At 42.0% G+C, this 24189-nt stretch overlaps 1 protein-coding gene across 15 annotated transcripts in view; it reads right to left on the reverse strand.

Annotated features, from left to right (window-relative positions):
- Positions 1–24189, reverse strand: part of AAK1 (AP2 associated kinase 1) — a 64803-nt gene that overhangs the window by 4654 nt on the left and 35960 nt on the right. For 4 of the 15 annotated variants that reach the window (XM_090125694.1, XM_090125701.1, XM_090125702.1 and 1 more), the window contains 6 exons: positions 23857–23973; positions 22391–22486; positions 13083–13184; positions 11485–11586; positions 10862–10972; positions 8049–8153 (listed from right to left, as the gene is read on the reverse strand). In XM_090125694.1, coding sequence (XP_089981820.1) covers positions 8049–8153; positions 10862–10972; positions 11485–11586; positions 13083–13184; positions 22391–22486; positions 23857–23973 — 633 coding nt within the window. Of the gene's footprint in view, positions 1–2; positions 6528–8048; positions 8154–10861; positions 10973–11484; positions 11587–13082; positions 13185–22390; positions 22487–23856; positions 23974–24189 lie in introns of those variants that run through there. The other 11 variants (XM_090125708.1, XM_090125709.1, XM_090125698.1 and 8 more) reach the window with 11 other exon arrangements.

The raw sequence follows: 24189 nt of genomic DNA on the forward strand, positions 1-24189 counted from the left end.
CAAAAAAAAAAAAAAAAAAAAAAAGTGTCACTCAGCAAGCTGTATTTCCTTAGTCACAAAGAAAGATGAGAGATACTTTGCACACAAGAAATGTTATGATATTCAGATTTAAACCACCACCACACATGGAAAAAACGGGAAGGAGAGGGTAAATGAAATAAAATCAAAATGCCAGGGAGAGTATTTACTGCACGCAAAGGGACACAGATCAGCACCACTTAACAGCTCAGGGAGATTCAGGAGGTGGAATATGTCTGACAGACAAATGGGCACACTCAGCACCGCTCCACAAGAGTTCTGTGCCACCTGCAACCACAACCAGAGGGCTCTGGACTTCACCACACTGCTGCCTAGAGGGAGGCCCCACTTCTTGTTTTATTCTGCTTATCAACATGGGAGCATCCTACAAGCAGATGTACAGCTTGGCACTGCCTCTTGGTGCAAGCCAACCCACAGCTATGTGGAATCGCACCCGGGCACAGAGAACAGGCAGGAATGCCTTCCAATCTGCTAAATGTCAGCCTGGAGCTTTTAATGAATTCTGGTAACTATAGCAGCACTATTTTAAACCATCGCAAGACAAATGATTTTAAACAATCCATACCATGATTGCAAATGAGGTAGTTAACATTACTATAGCAATCTGGCTGGCTTCTTGCTGGTTTAATGGGACAGCGCTTGCTGTACTGCTCTTCTCCAACTACAGGAGCCCAAGAGGGGGTTGGTTTTGCCTCAAGACTCACGACAGATAGAACAGAAGATCTCTTACCTTCAAAGAACTATTGGCAGGTTAGAAGTATGTCATTGGACTCATGTTAGCAAGAGGATAGGAAAAAGCACGTGAGATCTAAGCAGTACGAATTGCAGGAAGAACAGGGGAGGTGGTCTGGTGCCCACTGACCAACAAGGCTCTACCCAACCACCCCTGTGGTGACAAAATAGCACTGTCACGTCCCCATAACAACATTAATCAATCTGCCCTGTTTAACAGTTTGGATTTGTGTATCTTTTGACAAGGTTAAACCATCCTTAGTCACTTCTCAATTAAAGACACAGCACTCATTCATTAGGCATCAAAATCATTATTTATTGGGAAACTATTCACTTGGATACATTACACTGCTAAATAAAGACAGTGTAGATACGTGAACATTTCGTAAGTTACTCTACAAAAATACTATCAATCTTTCCTGAAGCCCATGTTGCCAGCAATGGCTTAACCTCAGATGCTAAGCTCAGTTTGATAACAGAATTGATATGTCTAGTGTTTTCTTCTTCCAGGTTATACGTGACCAGGTATTATCAAGGGATTTTGAGCTTATAGGGAGAAACAGAGCAAGACCCATTGCCATACCACGCAAATGCCTCTCAATTAACCCAGCCTTCAATGAAACACAGCATTCACTAAAACAAAAAAGGAAAAATGCATTTATCATAGAGAATATGGCAAACCAATGACCCAATTATCGCAAGAACTGGGCAACCAAGTCATCTGAATAGGATTCTCCTTTTAAAGAGCTGCTTACATTGGTTGTGCCTATATTCACACAAGCAATGACAGTTGGGACAGAGTAAGAGAAGGATCGACAGGCTGTAGGTTGGTTTTGGACAGCAGCAGCCTCTCCAAATCCGGAGGCACTGTAGGACAGGCAAAATGCTTTATTTTGAGGGGAAAAAAATTCCATTGTTTTCTTGCTTTCCTGCCCATCATAAGTGAGAAAAGCCTGGAATAACTGTAAACAGTTTTCTCCTTTGCTACTGTGCCAGCATTTCACTTCAGTTGGGCACACATCCGATCAGACAATGGCTCAGACCTTTCCTCTCTCCACCCATGACCTCCTACGGTCAGACATTTGAGTACACTTGTTTTTATTCTGCAGTTAGATACAAAGCAATTATCTGAAAAAAGGAGCAATTCCCCAATTATGTGCAGGCACAGTTTTATTACTAAGGGAGAACCTCAGTGACAAACCCACTTTGGCACACCTGAGCACACCCTGCCCTACAAAAGGCGTGGGCAGCAGAGCTTCAGCTTCCGGACTGCCTGCAAAGCCCCAGAAAATAGGTCACAATTCCACAAGCAGAGAGCAACCTGAAGACATGACTTAAACTCTGAGCTATAGCACTGACACACAGGATTCCTGTCTTCCATGGGAAGCACCATCCAGAAGCGGCAAGGTACTGAAATAGCTGATGGGTGAGCTGTAAAACATTTCCTCTTCCTTTTATAAGGGGCTGCAAGGAGGCAGAGGAGCCACTGAGATGATATCACTTTTGGATCTGAGCCCAGTACACCAGGGGAAGGCAGAGACATTCCTGGAGCCTAATGCTGCTTCTCAACCAAACAACTGAGTCTATCTGGCTGAAGTCAGGAAGGTCTCAACAACACATGGTAGCAGGCAGCTAAAAAACCTGTGCAGTTACTACTAAGCAAGATCACTAGCTTGACCTTTAAAAAAGGTTAACAAATTTCTCATTCCTTCATTCTTGAAATAGCAAACAACTAAACACTGAAGCTCTGTAGCACCCTTCCCACATCAATGGACAATTCAGGCAGCAAAATGAAGTACTTTTACCCAAAGTTGCTGCATATCCCAGGGGGAGAGTTCCAGTGTACTTCATTTCCATAGATAAGGGATTTCATGCTCTGGTTTTGGCACACATTGCATGGTGCAAATAACTGTGCAAAGTGAAGCAAGGCAGGAACTGAGGGCACCACCTGCACTCACTAACTGCAAGAAAAATGCAGGAAAAAAAAGTGAGCTTCCCCCCTTCTGCATATTGTACTAGAGCAGTGCAGTGTTAAAGTGCAGCATCCATACCTCAAAGAAGTCACAGAAATGATTCTGACCCAACAGGAGCAGAGCAGAGCAGACCAGTAAGCCTCACTCACAGAGTACTCCCTTATGTTACACTCACTCCTCCCTAACATCCAGGCCAGGTTCTACCAACTGCTGTATGAGAGTTCTGAACCAGGAACTGTATCGGCTAACAAGAAATTAGCTAACTTTATACAGACACGCGCACATGCATGCACACACTCAAAGTACTTGTGCAGCATACCATTTCATTCCACGTTGTGCATTTGCTCGGGTAACTCCAAAACTTGTTCGACTGCCTTTGGTCTGAAGAGCATCAATTTCCGTAACATGATTTTTTTTTTTTTAATGTATCACTTTTTCTTTTTTAAATAAGGTGGCATAGGAAAGCCACTGAGACAATACCCTGTGAGGGTTCAGGCTGAAGACGACAGTGCAAACAGAACCTCCTGAGCCCTTCCATGTAGGAATATGGCCATTTTCATGTGCTTAGAAAAAGTCCTTCTCTAAAAATAACATTTAGATGCAGTGCGCCTGCCACAAAGGCGCAGATGCCAAGCCTCTTGCAGTCAGCTCTCAGAATTTGCAGCACGCTTAAGCTGTCAGGATGCACAATGCCTGCAGCACAGGCCCGTCCTTCATTCACCTCCTGTTCTACCAAGCTGCAAGGAGCGCATTGATGACGAGGCAGGCAGAATTGAGGAAGCCACAACAGCCTGGTTTGGGGGCAGCTGCAGCTGACAGTAGAGAGTCAGAGATAAGATCTGCTGCTCTCTAAGACCTATCTGTCCTATTCCCATAGGAAATTTAACTACCCTAAAAACAGTTTATTCTTGCATTATGACTATAACCCTGCGCTGAAGGGAAATTGCTTTGTGTACTGCACTTGCATTTGAAGCACCAGAAGGATCCATCAAAACAACCAGCGCCAAAAGGGACACAAAGGCACTACAAGCTCAAGCTTAGTGGGGCAGGAAGGCTCCTCCATCACCCTGACATGAATAAAAGGTACAGAACAGAATCACTCTACTGCTCTTTGCAGACTGCAGGTTCATACTACATAACAGCACCTTACAACCCTTGAAAGGAGGGAGGAAACATTTCCCACAGCTCCAAACAAGGCTGCAACCTTAAAAGAACCATTTTTACACTATGTCAGGAATACAGTACCAAATTTCTTCCATGTGGACACTGGATGAAAGCTCAATGTGTTCCTTCACAGCAGCAGCTTTCACACAAACTCCTCTGCAGCACACCATTACTGACCTATTGCTTCTAGAACAATCACTTTTTGGAGAGCTTTAAATTAACCCAATATATCCACCCCCCACTTTCCCATTTCTTGCATTTTTCATCAAATTAGCAAGTAAGTGTTGAGTCTTTTCTGATGAAGCAGCTTTAGCCAACATCTCTAAACACACATGCTTCTGTTGTACTGTATTTCCCACCCAGCTCCACAAACAGCTACTTGAAAAAGCAATAAAATGAACATTCACATCTGCTCATTTAATAGCATTATTAACAACCCAGTGCATTTATAATTTTTCCAGAACCCTTGAACAAGTGCCATTAGATTTAAAATCTTAAACATTCTTTAAAAGTACTTTAATTCACAGAATTCTTTGTTTCTAATATACAGTAGATGGTTACTTTTTAAAATCCATTCTCTTTTCATATATTCTCAATATCTGACTATACAATAACTTTCTATCTATAACATCTTCATGTTTTCCAGTCCAGCTTGCCTGTGCTTTAGGAATATAAAACAAAAAAATAATAAAGTTCTATCCACAATTTTCCTAAGGTCATTTCCATAGTTCTCATGTAAAGCTTCTCTTGGAAAGTGCATTATACACATGTAATGATACAACACACTTAAGCAATACTTTTATTATTAAGTGTAGGTTTTAAAAGAAGAGTAATGTGGAGCAGACACGATTGATGGTAGTTCTATGTACAGAATTTGTTAAACTAAGTGTTGAGGAGGGGGAAATAGCGGAGACACTGGAGATAGGAAAGGAGCAGTCACAAACTTGGATTTCTTTCCTTCTTAGCGAGAGGTCACACATTTCAGTCGTTCATACTTTCACACACGGGAAACTGCACTTTTACTAATACAGCTACATACACGTACACAAGGTTAGCAGTAAGCTATTAATAATTCCACTACAGAGGAAGAGTCCTTCTGTTTAGAAAGAGCTTTCAAATACAAGATAGAAATTCCGGACTTCATGACCGTAAGTCCATGGAAACAAGTTGAGCATACCCAGCTAGTAGACAAACTAAGCGTGTAAAGGGAAAAAGAAAAGGTAAAACCCATCGAGTTGTAGCAGCACTTATTTCAAACCATCTGAACCAAGTACATGCTTGATCCACAAAAAACAAAGAGTGGAATAAAGTCCACAGTCACCTTTGTCTACAGAAAGAGAAAGGGTCCATACTTAACTGGTTTGCACTGTATGCAGTTACAAGAGAAAATGGGGAACTCAGAACAGATACCAGATGTTTGACTAAAACCAGGAGTAAAAATAGACAAACAACTATAGGACAATTTGTTTCATACACAATTTACAGTAGGTTGGGAGGGGGATTTTTTTTCCAGTCAAACACAGAAATAGTCACAGAAAATACACCTGCTGCTGCCACAATGCCCTCTTCAGCCTAAAAAAAAGTCAACAGAAAGCTAATCACAGCCATACTTACATATATTTGGTTCAAAGTCTTGTTATATTTCACTTAGAATCATTTTTACAGCTTTAACAATCTGGTGGGGTTTTTTTTTCCCCTCCAATTTCTTTTTCCCCTTTTTTTCTCCCTCCCATACTCCAAGAAGCACAGCCCATTCACAAGCAGGATTGTTAAACAGCAAACCATGAGCTGGGGGCAGACCAGAAAACTCTTCATATGCACCATCACCAGAGGTACTAAGCAAGACTACTGCAGGAGAATTCAGTGCTTTTTCCTCCTCTGAAGCATATACTGGCAATTGAGAAACACCAGCTCTCCTAACCTGCGCTCTGCAGGAGAGGGGCATCCCTACCAATTTTACCTGTCCCCTTCCTCCTGCCCATTTATCAGAAAAAAAAAGTAACAAAAAAAACCCAAACAAACCCAGAAACACAAATGCAAAGATTGAAACACAGTTTTACACACTACTCTAAGGAGAAAGGAGTCTGTTGTACAACAGGGATCATACATAAGCTACAGTTATCTACATCAGTTATAGTCAGGCTTTCCATGGTGCTATGTGTACATCTCAGCAGGGTGGCTAATGATGGCGCTCCCTTTAGACACAGGCTAGCAGAGAGGTGCAAAAGGAACCACAGCAGGTTTTTTTATTTGTTCTTTTTTTTTTTTTTGGTTTTTTTTTTTTTTTTTTTTAATACCAGCTTTAGAGAGGACTACTTGGAGAACTGAGACAAAATCTTTCCTGGAACATGGGAAGACAGGGAGAAATGTGGGTGACTGTCTCCTGTTGGCAGATTTGTTTTTCTTTGAATTAAGAAGAAAAAAACAACACAGCAAAAAGAACCACAACTGAAGGTAACTCCTCTGGAAATGAAAACGGAAGATTAGGTACGTTACAGAAACTGCATCTGCTACTGTGTCACTGCTACAGGTCTATGAGCTGATCCACCAGCAGTAAAGACCTGGCTATGTTGGGAAGACTGGACTCAGAGCTTCCACTGTTGTTTCTAGAATGCCCACCTGAAAGTGTGAGAGATAGGAATTCAGTATTGAATAGGACACACACGACAGTTTCAGATGTTCAAGAGCAAGCAAGAAAAAAAAAAGTCAAAGCAAAACATCAAACTTGCTCAAGCTCTTCTTATTACTTGCATCATGATAGCAACAACATTCCCTCTGCTTGCTCTTCCACCCTCTCCCTCCCGTCCAAACCTAGTTTGCTAGACTTGCATGGAAAAACATCACAGCAGCTTCTCTGCCAAGGGAATCTATACAAACCATTTGTTTTCCCCCAGTTTACATCTAAGCTGCAGAATTCTGGCCTTGCTACAGGATCTAAAACATAATTAGAAGTACTCTCAATGGAAAGGATTGTTCAAAGTTATACATCTTGAAAATTAGTTGCTGTTTTAAGAGCATCTTTTGAGTTTCCAACAACCACTTCAGGGAGAGTTGAGTTTTCTATAATTGGTGCTTTGACACGGAAGGTAAGATGCTCTTCTTTATTCAAGGTAGCCTATCTTGGCCCAACTTTGGTAGAAATCTTCTCTACTTCCAGCCGGAGCAGAGTTTCTAATGTCTGAGAACATTTCCTAATGAGCATCAGTCTTTGGAAGCTAGCATTAGATGCAGAGCAGGTGTACAGCACACTCATGCTGTAAACAAAAATGGCAGTTAGGGAAGTCAAAAAAAGTTCTACCAAACTGAAAAACATAATCAGACAAAAGGAGCTCTGTAATATGTTTCCAAGCCTATGCAAGCATACCAAAAGCTGGTAAAGCCTTTTGACGGCTTGACTGCACAGAGAAGATCCATCTGATTGGCCATACTGCAAAACACTAGCCTACTCAGCAGAATCATTTGTCTTAGGAAAGAGTACTGTTCCTTGGTTTCAACCTTACTTAATGCTACAACTGTCTGCAAAGATCACATTAATATGTCGTAGGTGACAGAAATGCTGTAGAAGGACAATCTTTCCAGTTTGTGTCCTAAGGACTAAGAACATTCAAAGCTCTTCAAAGGAGATGGGTACCATCTACCAGACTTTTTACCCTCAGTTCCCACAAGCACCTTTGAAAATCAATCAGAAATGAAAAACTCACTTTCAGCAGGAGTTTCAGGGGTATAAATGATTATTATCACTTCCCTCTCTTGTGCATCATGCCAAGTTTGCTTTCTCCTTCCACTGGCTTGAACAGTAAGTAAAAAGCTCAGAGAATAAGAGTTCAGCATTGTACTTTAGGCACAGAGGTACTGGTGTGCCCTGCCTGGCAGACTGGTAGGAATTACTTCATGGGACCTGAAGGTGCTTGTAAGTCTATAATCTCCTTCTGGCCATGGAATTTTTTCACAAATAAAGAACCTAGAGACACTTCAGGGCCAATACAAATCAGAGAAAGACTGAGCTCACTAAATACTGCAGTGGTAATACCTTTATAGTTTGTGATCTGCATTATTTCATACTGCAACACCACTGCCCCAGAATTTATGTTCATTGTTTCTTTTTTTCTTTTCCTTTTTCACACCCAAATCCTGGCTTACCTTGTGAATTTTTGGATATCAACACTGGAATTGGGTCAAACTCATCTTCTGTCACTTTTTCAGAGCCCTCAGGAGCATCAAAGCCTGCTATCAGGTTAGTATCTTCTGCAGCGAGAAGGAGAAACAAAGGTATGGAAGCAAAGATAGCAGAGAAAGCCGGTTAGAATTGCCAAAAAGTGTTAGAGTATCTTAATGTTTTCAGAGACAGGGTTTAGAAGCAGTTTCATTTAAAATGTGAAATAAAGTTGGTAAGTCTTTGGTAAACAAGGTAAGAAGTAAAAGAGCCAATTAAATATGAAAGTAGAGGGGGAAAAAAACCCAAAACTTGAACCAAAAGGCAAGGCAAGTCATGAGAATCAAAATCAAGTTCAGCCAGTTCAAAGGCTCAACAGCTGGCATAGCTCAGTGCTGTGGTGAACATCATCCTGTGGCCATGAGATATAGCACAGTTTGATAGAGTGATGTGGCTCTCCAGTTACTAGCTCTCATGCACAGGGAGAAGACAAGGGCTGGGAAAAGACACAGAAGGAATTCCAGTCATCTACCCAAGGCAAGACTCCTGAACTTTCACCCACAGGGATAAAACAAATTCAATATAAAAATCAGATTTCCAAGGAGTCCAAGATGTAAACTAGACACCCAGAGAGACTTTAAAGGCATCTAGAGCAGTTCTGTCACGCAATTCCATTCATTTTAAGTCACCCCAACAGGAATTAGATCCTTGGTAAGAGGCATTCAGCCATCTCTGCAGCAGGTCAGCCACAGATCTGCCTTACCAAGCAATTATGGACCTTCAGGGACTTCCACACTTTGACTATATCACTACTAGTTTCTTCAGACATCTAAAATACCTTCCAAAGTCTGCTTCTCAGCTACTACCTGAAGTACTTCTGAAAGCATAACAAAGACATGTACGAGTCAATGGTTTCCAAGGAAAATGAACATTGCTATGAGATCACGAACAAAAGTTCTCTACCAAAAGTTGACAAATACACTATCAAGTTTTGGGTGGTGCAAGGAGCCATTTATAGAGGTATTCTGTCCTCTAGAGGATCAGATTCAGGAAAAGAATACAGATTTTACAGAAGATTAGGCTGTGAAGTGTCAAAGACATTTCATCTTAACTGATCTAATTTAAATGGATGCTTTACATCAATGCCAGGACTGGAGAATTAAGACAAAACAAAAAAAAAAAAGCAGAGAGAAGTTAGTGGAAGCAACCACAGCTATAAAAGCAGCATTTGAGGAGAAGCCACGAAGTAGTTTGGGATGAGTTTATGCTTCGCTCCCCCCTTTCCCTCTCTCCCCTCCCTACAGCCCACTGATAAAGTTTCTTTCCCATGCAAATGTGAGCCTCTCATCCCAGAGGGAACAGCAGAGCAGTCTGGGAGAAATCACGCAGAAGACACTTAATGTGTTTTCTCATCAAGTCACACCAACAATGTTTTGCTGCATTGCAGACATGGAGTAATAACTGCTCAACATACATTTCAAGACATTTATTCAAAATAAAGTGGCATGGAAGCATATTACAGCAATGAGTAATAAGAGCAACTACTTGTTTAAACACAAAAGCTCTATGAAAAATACAATCTAATTCTGAAGTGTCATCAAGCGTAAAAATAGATTACAGAGTTTTTACAGTGATTCCTCTGAGGAGGGGGAATCATTTTCTGTTCTATAGGGGTACTTATCAAAAGAGCTAAGTTTAACCCACTGCTAAGGGGCACCCATGGTTAGCATTCAAGCTCTAGCTCTGTCTTCTCAAGGCAAAAGATATAACAGAAGTCCTGGTCCTGCTCCCAGTATTCACTCCAAGCATGAATTATGAGTCTGCTGACATTTGCTGTTGTCCTCAAGGGTTCACAACTGCTTTAACCCATGAGTGTGCCAGAACAGAGCAGGAAGCACGTCACACCAGCTGAGAGCTCTTCAAACTATTCCAGTGCCACTACTGCAGCTACACCACAGAGAGGGTCCAGATTTCAGCTGGATGCTCTGCAGCCTGGAAAAAAGTCATCTGATTGAAGATGACTTCCCAGGGCTAGGACAGGGAACAGAACTCAGAGCACAGCACAGTATTTTGATAACTCTCCTATAAGCCCAAATTATCAGCCCTGTAAAAGCCAAGCTGCAACTCTTAAGAGTCATCCACACACCACCTCTTGCTCCTCCACACTGCTATTTTGTGTTAGTGTACAACCCTAACATTTTTCAGCTGGATGTTGCACTTAAGACTCTCACTCATGTTCGCTGTGACACTGCGGTCTGACTGGAGAGCCTCCTCCTGATAGCCTCTGAAAATGCAAACAGCCTCCAGATCTGAAGGAGCTCGGTCACATGCTACAGGCAAACACTGACAAACAAGACACGTTCAGTTGGTTTCAGAAACCTCTGACATCAAAATAGATCCTTATCAGGCTCACTTGCAGCATCAAGGCATCAGATCACATGTGCAAATGGCAAAATGAGAGTGTATGCACTCAAAAACCTGAAGAAGGGTTGCACACAAAAGCCCACTTGCCTTATAAACTCACTGTTTTGCTTTGTCTTGTAAAGAATACCACCCCTCCGTATTTACAATCAGGCTCAACACTTCAATCTGTACTATCCCCTTAGTACTTCCATGAGCATTACAAGTTTCGCTGGCTTGGGAAGAAAACAAAGCAATGGCTTCAAAAAAAAAAACAAACACCACCAAAACACGAGTCATAGCAGCTGCTTGCACAAAATGCTATCAGCTTCCCACTTCACATCAAGTAAAGACCCAGTCCCAGAGCTGGTGAGGATTAGAGGCAAAAGGAACAGTTTACCTTTGTGAGGTTGAGCCGTGAAAGCCACAGGAACAAACTCATCCAAGAGGTCAGCAGCAGGGTTAGAAAGCAGAGAACAGTCAAGCAGAGAGTCTTCCCCAGTGAGAGAGTCTGAATCCAGGTTAGCATCCCAAGGCAGCCAGGTGGAACAAGACACAGGCAGCGTTAAGCTCATGTTGGCACATTCCTATTCCCATCTGTGTACAACATGCTGAAGCAAAGCCAGCACAAAGCATTTTTTGTAATGGAAAACATTTCTTACAGCTCTGTGCTCAGGGCAGAGGGATTCCCTACACCTTTAGCAACATGTAACAGATTCTCTGGTGCTAACTGTTCTCTGAAGCAGAGTATTTGACAATAAAATCCCACACAAGTGATACTCCAGGTTTCAAAGCATGTCCATCAGAGCAATGCTTCGAGATGGTGGGCTGAAGTAATACTTAAAAACTTAAGGAACCATGCAGCATCCACTCAGAAAACATACAAGCAAATGCAGTTTACACTGGTGGGAAAAGCAGTGAGATGAGATGCTCCAGTCCACACAGGCAGTGCTTTCTGATTCACTATAGCACTGTTTCACAGCCCACCCGCAGTGCACCCACAGCCCCTCCTGCCTCACCCACCTGTCCTGTTGGAAGCAACCGACTCAGTCTGGGACACGAGGCATTGGGGCAGTGGAGCCTCAAGGCCCGGTATGAGGCTCTCAACGGCTACATCAGGTTTTCCTTTCCAAACATGTGAAATACCAGAGCAGAGAAGAAGCCATAGGTTAGTTTGCAAGGCCCCACATAAGTAAGAATCAAGAATACAGATGTCTGAATCCTTTAGTGATCCTTTAATACCTGTCAGCTACACTGGGAGCAACAAGATGCTCTCAGACTGACGTTCACTTGATTGATTACAAGAGAAGATTCACACACTCATGTTTGGTGCATTTGAGTTTTTTCTATTTTGTTTTGAGATGTGTGTTTGTGTGCATGCACACGTGCAAAAAGCCCAATCTGAACTATCCAAAGGCTGAAACTGGAGGTTAACAGTGGCTGTCCTGCAGTCAGATAAGCAATCATAAGCTTTAGCAAGGAATCTTCTCCAGGTACAGAAAATACTGACCTTTAAGGAGTCTCCTTGCAACATTAAAAAGCCACTGGTGAGCCCCTAGCACGCTCGCAGGTAAGCTTGTACACAGCCAGTGTGGGATCTTTTTTCATTTTGAAGTGTTCAGTGGAACAAAGTTTGCTATCCATTGTGAGAGGTGAGAAGTTTTGGAACTCAACATGTTACTGAAAACACCAGTGTGCTTAACACTGAGAACACATATGGATACAAAGGAAGATGGTTACAGAGGCTGGATAGGAAGATTTGTTTATATAATCCTTCAAGCAAAGGGGAAGAGACAGAGGATGACTGTCAGTACAGTCACATCAGCCAGGTATAACACTTCTCTTCCTCAAGGACCAAAATCAAGGTAATGAGCCAAGAAATGAAATTGAAGAACAAAGATGCACCCCAATGCTAGAGCTAGAAATGGTTTAGCTGAGCAACCTAAGAGAAATCCATGAATGTTTACATTTTCGTAGCAGTGAGTCTCTGTGATTTGTAGGATCACATTCTAAGAGCATTCAGACAACTGTCAGGAATTGCTAAAGGAAGAAAGGAAGTCTTATAGTTAAGCAACTTGTTTCCTACCTTTCCATTCAAAACTACAACGTTTCAACCAGAGCTAAGGAACCCTAGCTTGGACCCAAAACCACGAGCAGCTGACTTGCAAGCAACTGCAGCCTGCAATTACTACTCTGTAACGCATTTGGCAAGTTGATCAAAATACGACTCTGCAACACTCAGACCTTCAGCTTGCTTTGCAACCTGCCACATCCAGGCAGTATGTCCAGTACAGGACATTTACTCTCACAATATACCACAGAGCAAAGGCAACACAGCCCTTGCCAAGGGCTGATGCAGAGCAATTTGGGTGCCCAGGAATAGACACACACACACAGTCCTTTGCAGAAACTGAAGGGTTCCTGCTGCTTCTTCAGCCAGTGACAACCACTCCTCTACCCAAGCTCTGTAACTTTTTACCATTGCATTTCAACAACATCAGCAGCTGTTTTCAGAGCCCAGGAGGATACACATGCAGAGTTAACATGCAGGACAAGGCATGCTGTGGCAGACAGAGGGGAGGAGGAGGTACGCTGCATTGGTTTCTTTTGTTTGTTTTTACCATTCACAGCATCTGATGTGCTACCAAAAGGGTCAGCGAGAGGCAGGATATCAGGGAGCAGAAGTGCAGTCTCAGGAGATTTGAGTCCCTCAATCAGTTTTTCTGGGTTAAGCAGGAAAAGGAAGAAGGAAGGCAGAGAAAAAGCAAAAGAAAAAAAAACACATTAATCGGGTGCTCAATTCAGTGGCTCATCACATCAGCCTCAGAAAAGCAACTGGACGATTCTGTGTGCAAGAAACACTGCTGCATAGAGAACATCTTCCCATTAAGGACAGAGAAACCCAGAAAGCTGAGGACATCCTTACCCACTGTACACCGCTCTCCCAAAGAGGCCACTATAATACGGCTTATATGACCCACCGAAAACACAAAACCTACTCTCACCCTCATATACTAAGGAGCTCTGTTTTGCTTTAATCTTTATATAATGGGAAGAAATAGAATGGATGATCAGAAGTTAGAGCTGGGTTTACAGCTTTTATTAATTTGCTAAAGAATAGAATTCTTGATGTCCTCCAGGGCTCATGCAATACCAGAAAACATACATTACAGTGTCAGACATCAGAACCTGCCCCTAGGGTACACAGCTGTCTAGCTGCCCATTATTTGAGCTATCAGGCTTCAAACCAGGTGTGATCCCAGCTGTATGACTCCTGTAGTTTCCATTTATCCTTTGCACAGGGAAATTTAGACTGCCTCTGTAAAAAGTTAACCTGAATCGTTAATCTGAGGATGAGTGGTTTTTGCAATCAAACTAACCAGATTTTCAATATTGAGCTTCATTATTTCACTTTATTTTTTTTTTTTAAAACAGACTAAGATGAAGATAAAATTTCTAGTATTCATTAGAAGTAATCACCCGCAGTAGAACAGCACTGATAAAACTTGCTGCACATAGCCAGATTTGTCCATTCCAATGCATTTAACACTTAACATCAGAACAAGCTGTGGCATATCACAGCTATGGCCTCTACAACATTTTTACATCCGTGGTCTATGTTCTGAGTTCAGAGGCCAGCACCATTTATTATCCAAAGATAATAAATAAATAAAGTGCTTATAACTGCACAAAAGAATAGGCTCTGGAATACTGCTATATAAGAGACTTAACACACTTAGAAAGCCAAAGAAATGCTTAAGTTGCACAGTTATGTACATAGTAATGGTATCAATCTTTATTACTACCCCACATAAATAATAAAATAGCCTAGTGGCTTCAGAACTACTTATTCAAAGCAGGACAAGTTCTGCTCCCTGTAAAAAACTTGACAAATCAATGCATTAAAGCAAATGAAGGAGGAAAAAGAAACTCCAAAAAGGGGATCCAAGAGGCAGCTGTTCAATCAGCAAAGGCCTGAAGAAGGTCAATAAAATGCAAACCCCAGTGGGAGCAGCAGCCTTGAACATACTTGAAACCTTCCATCTTTAGCAGGAATACTTTTTTTTTTTTTTTTCTTTAAAGGGTGGATTGGCAGAAGGAACAGCCACAGAGGCATCACTGATTGCTTCTCACCTACACAATAAGGGATTTCCCATGGATCAGCACAGAGGCTGGAGCAAGGGTTTGGCAACAAGAAGAGGTGGGTAAGAGGGATAGCTCTCAGGAGCTGACTGCAGCATGCTAGAAAAAGCCAGCACAGGAGAAAAATATGGGGACAAGAGGACATGTAGCATGCTCAACTCTTTTTTTCCAAAACAGAATTTTTGGAAAAACAAGGCCTGTCTGCAAATGCCCAGCTCTTCAAGGACTGGCATCAACACACATCTTCCAAATCACACACACAGTACCTGGAATTGTTCCTTTCATGATTCCGTTTCCAAATGTTTTGCTCCTTCAAGTCTCCCTCTTTTCCCCTTACTTTTCTAAACAGCTTATTCCTTTTCCAATACTGCAGATTTTCCACTTAACACAGTGAAACTCTCTCTTGCTCAGGTACTAGGAAGCAATATCTTCACAACATGTAAAGTTTACAAGAATAAACCTTTTATTCTACTGCCATCCATCCCCTGGGCTCAGCTGCTCTTATCTTACTTCGTTCCTTGTTTCATGCTTGCTTCTTCTGGTGTTGGTTCTAATCCCTCAACATTGCAGGTAGTCACCACAACTCTTAGTGTGTGATTAAAAGGAATTTTATCCCTTGAGTGAGGCTGAGAAGCTCACAAAAACAAAAAGGCATCAGGATGAGTGGGAGGGGGGATACCAACAATAAAAATCAGGTTCTCTCCATTTTGAGAATGGAGTTTAGCAGTTCATTTCCTCAGGTTTCATATTGTCTAGCACCTTGTACTAGAGCCAAAGAATAAAAAAAGTCACTGAGTGGTGGGAAAATAATGTCTAACAAGAACAAATAGTGAAGGCCTAGAAAAACCACAGCTCCACATTAGCTAATAGGAATACCTTTCGTATAGTAAAGTCTGGTCTGTTCAGCACAACATGCTTCTTTCAAAGCACATGCGTGCTAACAGTTTTCTCAGTATTCATAGCAGACATCCCTAAGCCCAAAAACACTACGCGCTTTTGCAGTGACAAATAAATACAACTCTTAAACCTCTGCTCCACCACAGCCCCAGTGATGACAGCAAGAATTCAAGGAAGGTGTGTTCTGCATAATGGGCTGTCTCTCTGTGTGAATGTTAGGCAGATTCTATTTAACTACATGAAGCTCAAGAGAAGAGCTAGGCTCTTTCATGACATGGAACAGCATTTAGTTTTCTGCAACCATAGGAATTATCTAGCACAGATTTAATTTTTCATTTCAAAGAAAAAAGCAGATTCACCTCTACATGAAGTCACAATTGAGAAGGAGAGAAGCCAGAACTAATATGGATGAGTATGAAATACAGCTGTCCATGAAGGAAAAATGGGGATTAATGGTCTCCCACACAAACACACCAGCTCCAAGTCATGCAAACACAGAGCTACTATCAACTGCAGAAAAGACTCCACCAATAAAACTGCACGTAATGTTTCAAAGAAAGAATGAATGCTACAGACTAGGGTATGGACTTCTTTAGATCTTCTCCTAACTGACATCTCCTCAAAGATCTTCCTTTGGAGTATGAACAAGAGGTACCAGTTTCTCATGACTCTCAGGATGAATCTCTTCCATGCCGCAGTTTCAGGATCCACTGCAATTAATTTTATGCATTTATGGGGCTGGAGCATAACATGACAAAGCACATTCTGCACCAATCACCATGCTGTTAAATTCAAGGTTTTCTATAAGAGGGCCTCTGTTTTTTCCTATTAAAATCGAAACAAACAAAACACACTGCAGAAAAAGCAAAGCAAGAGTAGAACCTACAACTGGGTGCTCTCATAGGTATCTTCCCCCCAAATAGCCTCCTTAGGGGATGAACACAAAAGCTTTTCCTCTGATTTATATCAATATAAGAAGGATACAATGCCATTTAGCATCCCAATTCTGAATTTACATTATGAGGCAAGAAAGCAAGAGATCAGATTTTATCTGTAAAATAAGGAACACAGCTTTGGACAATCCTGTAAGAACACATTGACCTTTTTCCTTAGATTGCTTCCTTTCCAAAACATGCCCAGTTCTAATTTCTGGATGTTTACAATCAATTTGCACTTTGCATCTGCAACATCACTACTGCTAAAGTTGGCATGCCACATTTCTTCTCAGCAATACACCTGTTAAGCAAAAAAGTATACACAGAAAGCACTTGAAGATTAAGAAGAGCAATGTAAAAAGTAATCAAAAGATAAGAAAGGGGAATGAGGTTTTAGTTAGAGCAGGACAAAGTCTCCTGAGAGATTTGCCAGTTAAAATGGCAACAGAGGGCCAAAGCCTGCCACACTCTGGTAAAGCACCAAACAATCAAGATGCAACATCTCAAAGCCAAGGTGCCCACCAGCCAGGCATTGCACACAGTATGGGCATTACTCACTCGTGTACTGCAGAGGAATAGCAAAAAGAAAGACAATTCAATAGAGCACACAGCAGAGTTCTTTTCTTCGGACGTCAACTGAGAAAGGAAAGACAAAGGTGTAAAAAATCCCACCAAGTCAATGTGCTGTGAGTGTGAGGGCAAACTACTAAGGAAAGTATGGATTAGTCGCTCAGAAAGATTTGTGCGCAGTGATTAATCAAGTGTTAAAGGAAGCCTTGCACACTATACAGCCACAGAGGCCTTTGGCTAATCAAGGGAAAGCAGTGGACTAATTCTCCTAATAGAATTTCTGCCAAATTGAATTGTTTCTTACACAGTACAAATAAAAAGAGAAGACAAACATGTATTTAAAGCAGATCACTTGCTATTTATGTATACACAATTCTGCAAACACCAGAGAAAAAGAGGCACTGTTATAGTTTGTTCTCCTAAAGAGACATAAAATATTTGTTGAATAGTCAAGTTTGCCCAGGGAATCTAGAAGTCACTCCTCCTGGAGGTGCTCAAGAAACACAGATGTTTCTTGAGGAATGTGGGAAGTGGGCATGATGGGATGGGTTGGGACTGGACCTGATGTTCATTGAGGTCTTCTCCAACCTTAATTATTCTATGATTAAGTTTTTAAATATTTGTCCAAAAACACCCCTTCAGATCAAACTGAAACCCTAGTAGAAATAACATTTACACTCATTTACTTGGGGTTCCAGTGGTACATCGGTTTTAAAGCCATACTGCATTGTCAGTAAAACAGCACTAATCCCTTTGGTAATCAGATGAATAGTGTGCACTCCGCATCTTCCCAAATCAAGATATAAAGTAAAATTGTTAGTACCCAAAACTGTGCTTGTACATGTCTGCAGTCACCTGAAGCCCAGCTAATGCATCATTTTGGAACAAAATTTCTTATTAATATCTGTGTGTGTGCATCTTAACATCACTACAAGCAACCTGAAATAGATGGATACAATTACCTTCTTTATGAGTCTAGGGTAGAGGGAGTTATGTTGGTTGAAAACACTAACAGCCCTACTACCCCACTAACAGTGGCTCCATCAAAGAGGCCAACTTGTGTGTTATGACAAGGATGCTAATGATTTGAGTCCTAACTCATGCTTCCAGAAGCAGAAACTGTCAGTTTCAAGCAGTCTGAGCTCAATATTTCATGATTTTTTATGCATATGCAGTTCTTCAAACATTGCAATAGCCTGACACTTGCTCCAGCTCACACACTGCACTACCATCCTGCTTGGAAAGTCTGCAGAACATGTTTCTGTAGGGTTGTGTGTTACAAGACTATGAGAAAAAAAATGCCCGGTTTTGCTTAAAACTCCTACTTCTAAAGCCAATTGTATATTTAGGAACAGGCACCAGGTCCACACCTTTTTAGATAGCTAAGGTTAGAAAACTGTCCAAGGGTATGCATGTAAATATGTTGTTTTGAAGCTAACTGTAATCTGTTTACCTTCCTCAGCCCAGAGAAGCACCCTCCTGTAAAACACACAAAAACCCAGGGGTATTTGAAAGAAATAAAAACAAAAGCCATTATCTGAGTGTCCTTTAGAAGCCTCAGAGAACACTGATGTGACCATAGCTCTTCAATAAGCAATGTTATTTGTCTTTTCATCCAAAGTGAGAATATCCAGCCCATGTCCAAATGGCACAGGCGCACTGTGCTTTCCTACCCTGCTACGTCTCCATCTTTATTCAGCAGTGCTGGGCAGGGAATTTTGCTTATCACACTTTCTGTTACAGCCAAGACAGTGTTGTTTTGCGTAAACGACTCTTCAGGTAACTACATGAAAGCCATATTTGTCTCCTCACTGTAATTAAGATGAATTACTGCAGGGAGTAAATGGTTGTGTAAATATGCAAAGAACGACCTGTTTGAAAGAGAAAGGGGTGGGAGGGAAAAACTTCTTGTGCAGACAGTGTTTACGTAGATGAGGCTGCAGAAAGCCACAGTCTTTTAATGCACAAAGCAGAGTGGTGCAGCCAGCAGCATGGGTGGGTTTGTGCTCCATCCAGGGCCCTTTCTCAGTTCTCACCTCAGTGTTGCTGCTCAGCAGCTGCTCCTTGCTCGCTCTGCCAAAGACCCACACCCACCTCCCCAGCTCTGCTTCTGCAAAGAGAATCAGCCAAGGCTGCAACAGAGGGTATCGGGGAACCCTCAGCTGGGACTAGAGAGGAACACAGAACCACAGAATCGTAGGGGTTGGAAGGGACCTGCAGGGATCATCAAGTCCAATCCCCCTGCCAAAGCAGGTTCCCTACACCAGGTTGCACAAGTAGATGTCCAGGCAGGTCTTGAATATCTCCAGAGAAGGAGACTCCACAACCTCCCTAGGCAGCCTGTTCCAGTGCTCCATCACCCTCACCATAAAGAAGTTCTTGCGCACATTTGTGCAGAACTTCCTGTGTTGCAGTTTCTGGCCGCATTCCAGGACACTCCCTCAAATCCCTCCAAAACCCCTCAAATCATTGGAAAGGGATATTTTTGGCAGCACATCGAAGAGCATTTCATTGGCTATATCACTATATTAAAGGCATAAAAATCTGGACTTGGGACTATCCAATCTAGCTTCAGCAATACAGAGAACAATCTAGAAACTTCCCAACTCTATTCAATTTCAGGCTTCCAGAATACCTGGCATAAAACTCTACCTTTCATGCCCATTCAGCTAAACACACACTGATGGGTGTTACGTAGACTCAGGTAGCAGAAAAGTTACCATTCTGATCAAATACTCCTTAGTGACTGATCACCAAGCAAATTCTGCAATAAGCTTGTTAAGAACTTGGTTCACTTCCCTACACGTGCATGCGGGAAAATGTTTTCAGCATGAATATTTTTCCCTTACTTTAACAGATGTTTTTCCATATTCTTACACCCCTCTCACCAGCTCCTCCTATTGGTTACAGTTTCATTAGGAATTGCAGCCATTACACAATGAAAAAGGAGGAATATACTGATGATCCCTCTACTTTCATTTGATTACTGCCCAGTGCTGACAGTGCTGGGATTTAAATGAATTTAGGCTGTCTGGGGATGGATACTATGGCTATTTAAGCATCACTGGTTTATTTCTCAGGAATCTGTGATACAGAGTTTGCATCCTGATGAAAGGTGAGGAAGCACCAGCCAACATCCAAGCAATACCACCTGCATGCTCAGGTGCAAAAGGACCATGCTTGTCATTTGAGCAACAAAGAGGAGCTGAGCTCTCAGCCAGACCTCAGCTGGCATAGGCTAAGAGCACCTATGAGGCTCTGTAAGGCAAACAGAAAAAATACCACATCAAAACCTCACTTATGCTTGTGCTAAAAGCCTTGCTGAATAATACTGCTCTGGTAACCAAGGGGGACAGGCTCACGCTTTTACTTCTGCTTTAAGGAAATAAACACAAAACGTTCTCAAAGCAGCTTTTCTTCTCCGAAACAAATATTTAGCAAGCATTTAAACATAATTCAGCTGCTTCCTCACAAAATGAAGGCAGCTTAGTAACGTGCAGTTGGAGATGTTGACTCAGACACAGGTCAGCTCCAGCTTTATGATCCAAGGGGCACACCTAAAGGAAAGCCTTCCACATACACATTACACCTCTCCCTCACATCCCAGTCCTCTCTCTCTTTGCTATGGGGCTATTCTGCACAAGGCATAGAGCCACAGTATAATAAAGGTCACAGATTGAAAACTGAAGTCTAAAGCCAGGACTTCTATTTATTTTTAATTCCTCCTGCTAAATCCACAAAGCTCAGACAACACCTTAATTTTGAAAGCTAAGGATAAATCCATAGCTGTGGTTCTTGAGAACATTCAGGCGCTTGCAGCCTCATCAAATTTTATGTTTAAAAATGAGGACATCTGATTTTTATTTATTTTCGCAGCAATGTGCAGAGAGCCAACAAAACCTCCTGCCTGCCCTGCCCCACACTTTGCACTCTCAGAAGCAGATCCACAGAACTCAAGCAAAGAAGGTTTAGCACCTGCCTGTAAAGATATGCAACCAGTCTGGGGCAGATCTACGGGATGAGCAACCTGGCACCATGAACTGCAGACAGCACTGCTCCCATTACCTGCACCCAAGGGCAGGGGTGAAAGGCAGTTTTCTTTGCAGTGGTTTCCGCCCTACAAATAACTTCAGAGCTCCTGCAGATAAGGCTGTGCCTGCTGCTTTGTACGGCTGTGCTCTATCAAGATGCAATTGGCAATAAAAGAAAGCAACCAGCTGTTGAGCACACAGGCAGAGAAGCAAATAGCAGCCTGGGCTGACAGGCTTCACATTAGGAAAACCATCATTTCCATCAGCTTTGTGGGGAAAAAAAAAAAATTTAGTAAGTGTAGAATCTGCACTGAACCTTCTGTAGGTTCTATTCAAATTAATGCTAGGCAGATCCTGACGAGTGCTCACAGAGGTGAAAAAGACTGTCAGTAACTCTTGTTTCTCTTCAGCTGTAACATACTTCTCATGCTCTTTGAGCACCAACCAGAACAAAGCACTTCTACAAAACTATAGGAAAAAGATTTTTCCTGAATTGCTTAACTTGCCATGGAAAGTGATCTTTATGAACACATTGGTTCTCATCAAACTCCCAGTGGTTCAGAGCTTGAGCTGAAGACAAGGGTGAGTGCTGGAAGAAGCCCTTGCTCTCTGGAGCTAACTGACAAAAAGGGACCTGTCGCACACATTCACCAGAGGGCTTAGAGAAACTCCTTAAGAACAATGTCATATTCCAAATCTCACTGATTTGCAAACAAGCTCCCTAAGTGCTTACATAATCTTGTGCTAAAAAGTGTTGGCTGCTGCAGTCAGAAATATGCACACAGGAAAAACTTTCAAGTAGTACTGCAAAGTAAATGGAAATAGCTACCAACTGTGCCAGAAAGTTTTGCTAAGTCTGGAAAGGTTACATGTTAACTTGTGCTTCACATGAAGCAAGCAATTGCAACAAGACTACGGAAGGCAAAGAAACACCAATTCTTACATAAAATAATTATTAACAATAATGAAAACTACAATTTTCAATGTTAGAAACCAATCTGAAAATAGCTTCAGTAAGCACAGGTAATTACCCAATGATTTATTTATTTTTGGCTTCGAATACTGAACCTTTAAAAGACACCAATGTTACTGACATTAGAAACAGCCTGCTAGCCCTTGGGGGCTCTTGTGCTGAGCACTGCTCACACCACCATGTGGATATTTACTGCCAGAATGTGCCATGCATCAGCACTACCACAGAGTTCAGCAGAACTTGGTGGTGTTTGGCACTACTGACAAAGGGCCAGGATTTCAGGTGTGCCTAGAAATAGAACTCTAAGGCTAAGATTACAAAACTAATGACAATAGTCATGTCCACCTCCCCATCCCCCCCATAAACCCTGTTCTGGTTACCTGGAGTGTCAGATAATGGGAGAGAGATGAAAGGATCAGGCACAGTCAGAAGAGGAGGGCTAGCGTCCAGACTCAGAATGTCTTTCATTTTTTCAGCTGTTAGCCACGAACAGAAAAGGCAGAATGAAACAGAGAGAAAAGTAGAAAACATCAAGCAATGTTTAGTCCTACAACACAGCTCAACATTAGTGTCCAAGCTATGGCCTGGTAACACACACATGCACAGTAAGAACAAGTTTATGCTGGTACAGAACAACAAAAAAAAAAATATTACAGAGATCTCCAACACAGCTTAACCCACAGGTCTCAGAATATTCCTGAAAAGGGAAGTACTATTATCTCAGTACACAGTAGCACAGAAAGTGAAATGCCTTGACAAAGGACACACAGCAGGACAGCCCCCATGGCAGGCCTTTGTCTAAAAGAGATACTGCAGTAGGCTCGTGTTTAAGATGAAAGATAAAGAAAAGGGCAAGAAGCAACCATCCCAGTGCCTGTGCTCAGAGAATTTCCAAACATTAAAGACAACTACTTAAAGAAATGGACATGCTTCAGGATCCAGAAAGCCCTGAACATGCAGATGCTTCTCAGGCTTTGCAGAAAGTACTTCACAGCTGAATCCAGAGCTGCTGCTGCTCAACATCAAACAAAGACTAATGAAATAAACTGTTCACAGGACATGCAAACAGCTGGAATGCACTCTTGTGTTGTGGATTTCAACTCTATAGGTAAGAGTCCACTCTACCAAGCTCTGTTAGAAGCTCTTCTAAACCTCTCATCATAAACCTGTGTACCCTTATTTCTATTTGTCTGTTCCTGCTCCTTAAAGAATCCTTCAAGGATTCTTCAGTCTCTTCCCAGGTCTTGTTATGCCAACAGCTGGTCTGCTTCAGTGAGGAAACATCAAACAGTTGCATTTTCCACTGCATGGCTGCATGTGACAGAGGAGAGGATAACTTGCATTGCTGCTGTGAGCAGTTTGCCAATACGGTATTTTTCAGGTCATTAGTGCATTCACTGAGAACTCCTGAAGCTGAAGAACTACAAACATGCATCAAACCATGCTCTACTTTTAAAGATTTTCCCTGCTCACTCCAGTCTGTTATTCCCTTTCATTCTGTAGAAGATACATTAGTCCTACTCCACATGGTCTAACAACAGCTAGCAAGAGAAATCCTCCAACACATGTAGTCAATGTCAAAGTCTAAATTTGTGATTGCACACTGCACATTTTAGTCCTAACGATGAAGCTGTGTGAAGCCTCAACATACAATCAGCTTCTTTGTGAACTTCACAGGTTGACTAAGTTTCTTACTGCTCCAAAAGCTTCACATGTTCCTTACCAAAAGCTCCAGATGTTGCAATTAATGTGTTTTACCTTCCTTTTAAAGAAGATATGACAAAGAGCTGCTGCTTTCTCACAGCACTATGCAGGACACTGCCCTGCAGGAGATATCTGGACTCACCTGATCCAGCAGCGAAGGAAGATGAGCCAAACGCATCTGCCTGGGCTGCAGATGAAGCTGGTTGGAAACCTGGAATCAAGTTCTCTGTGGAACTGCCCATCTTTTCTGGAGCTTTCCCTGAAATACCAGACACAGATTTAGGAGAAAAACTTCCATTCTGAAGGTTGTTTACTCACCTATACTTCTAGGATACTACTTCAGTGAGTGACTTAAAGACTTTCCTGCAAACCACAACTTGCAGATGAAGCTGAGTGTAGCTTCTACAGTAAACTGACCAGGGCCACATTAAGAGCAGTTCGTATCTATCCCTGAGAAAATCATGCTTAGCAAAGA

Source organism: Phasianus colchicus, chromosome 27, assembly GCF_987193195.1.
Source record: "Phasianus colchicus chromosome 27, bPhaCol1.hap1.1, whole genome shotgun sequence".
NCBI classification, from domain to species: domain Eukaryota; kingdom Metazoa; phylum Chordata; class Aves; order Galliformes; family Phasianidae; genus Phasianus; species Phasianus colchicus.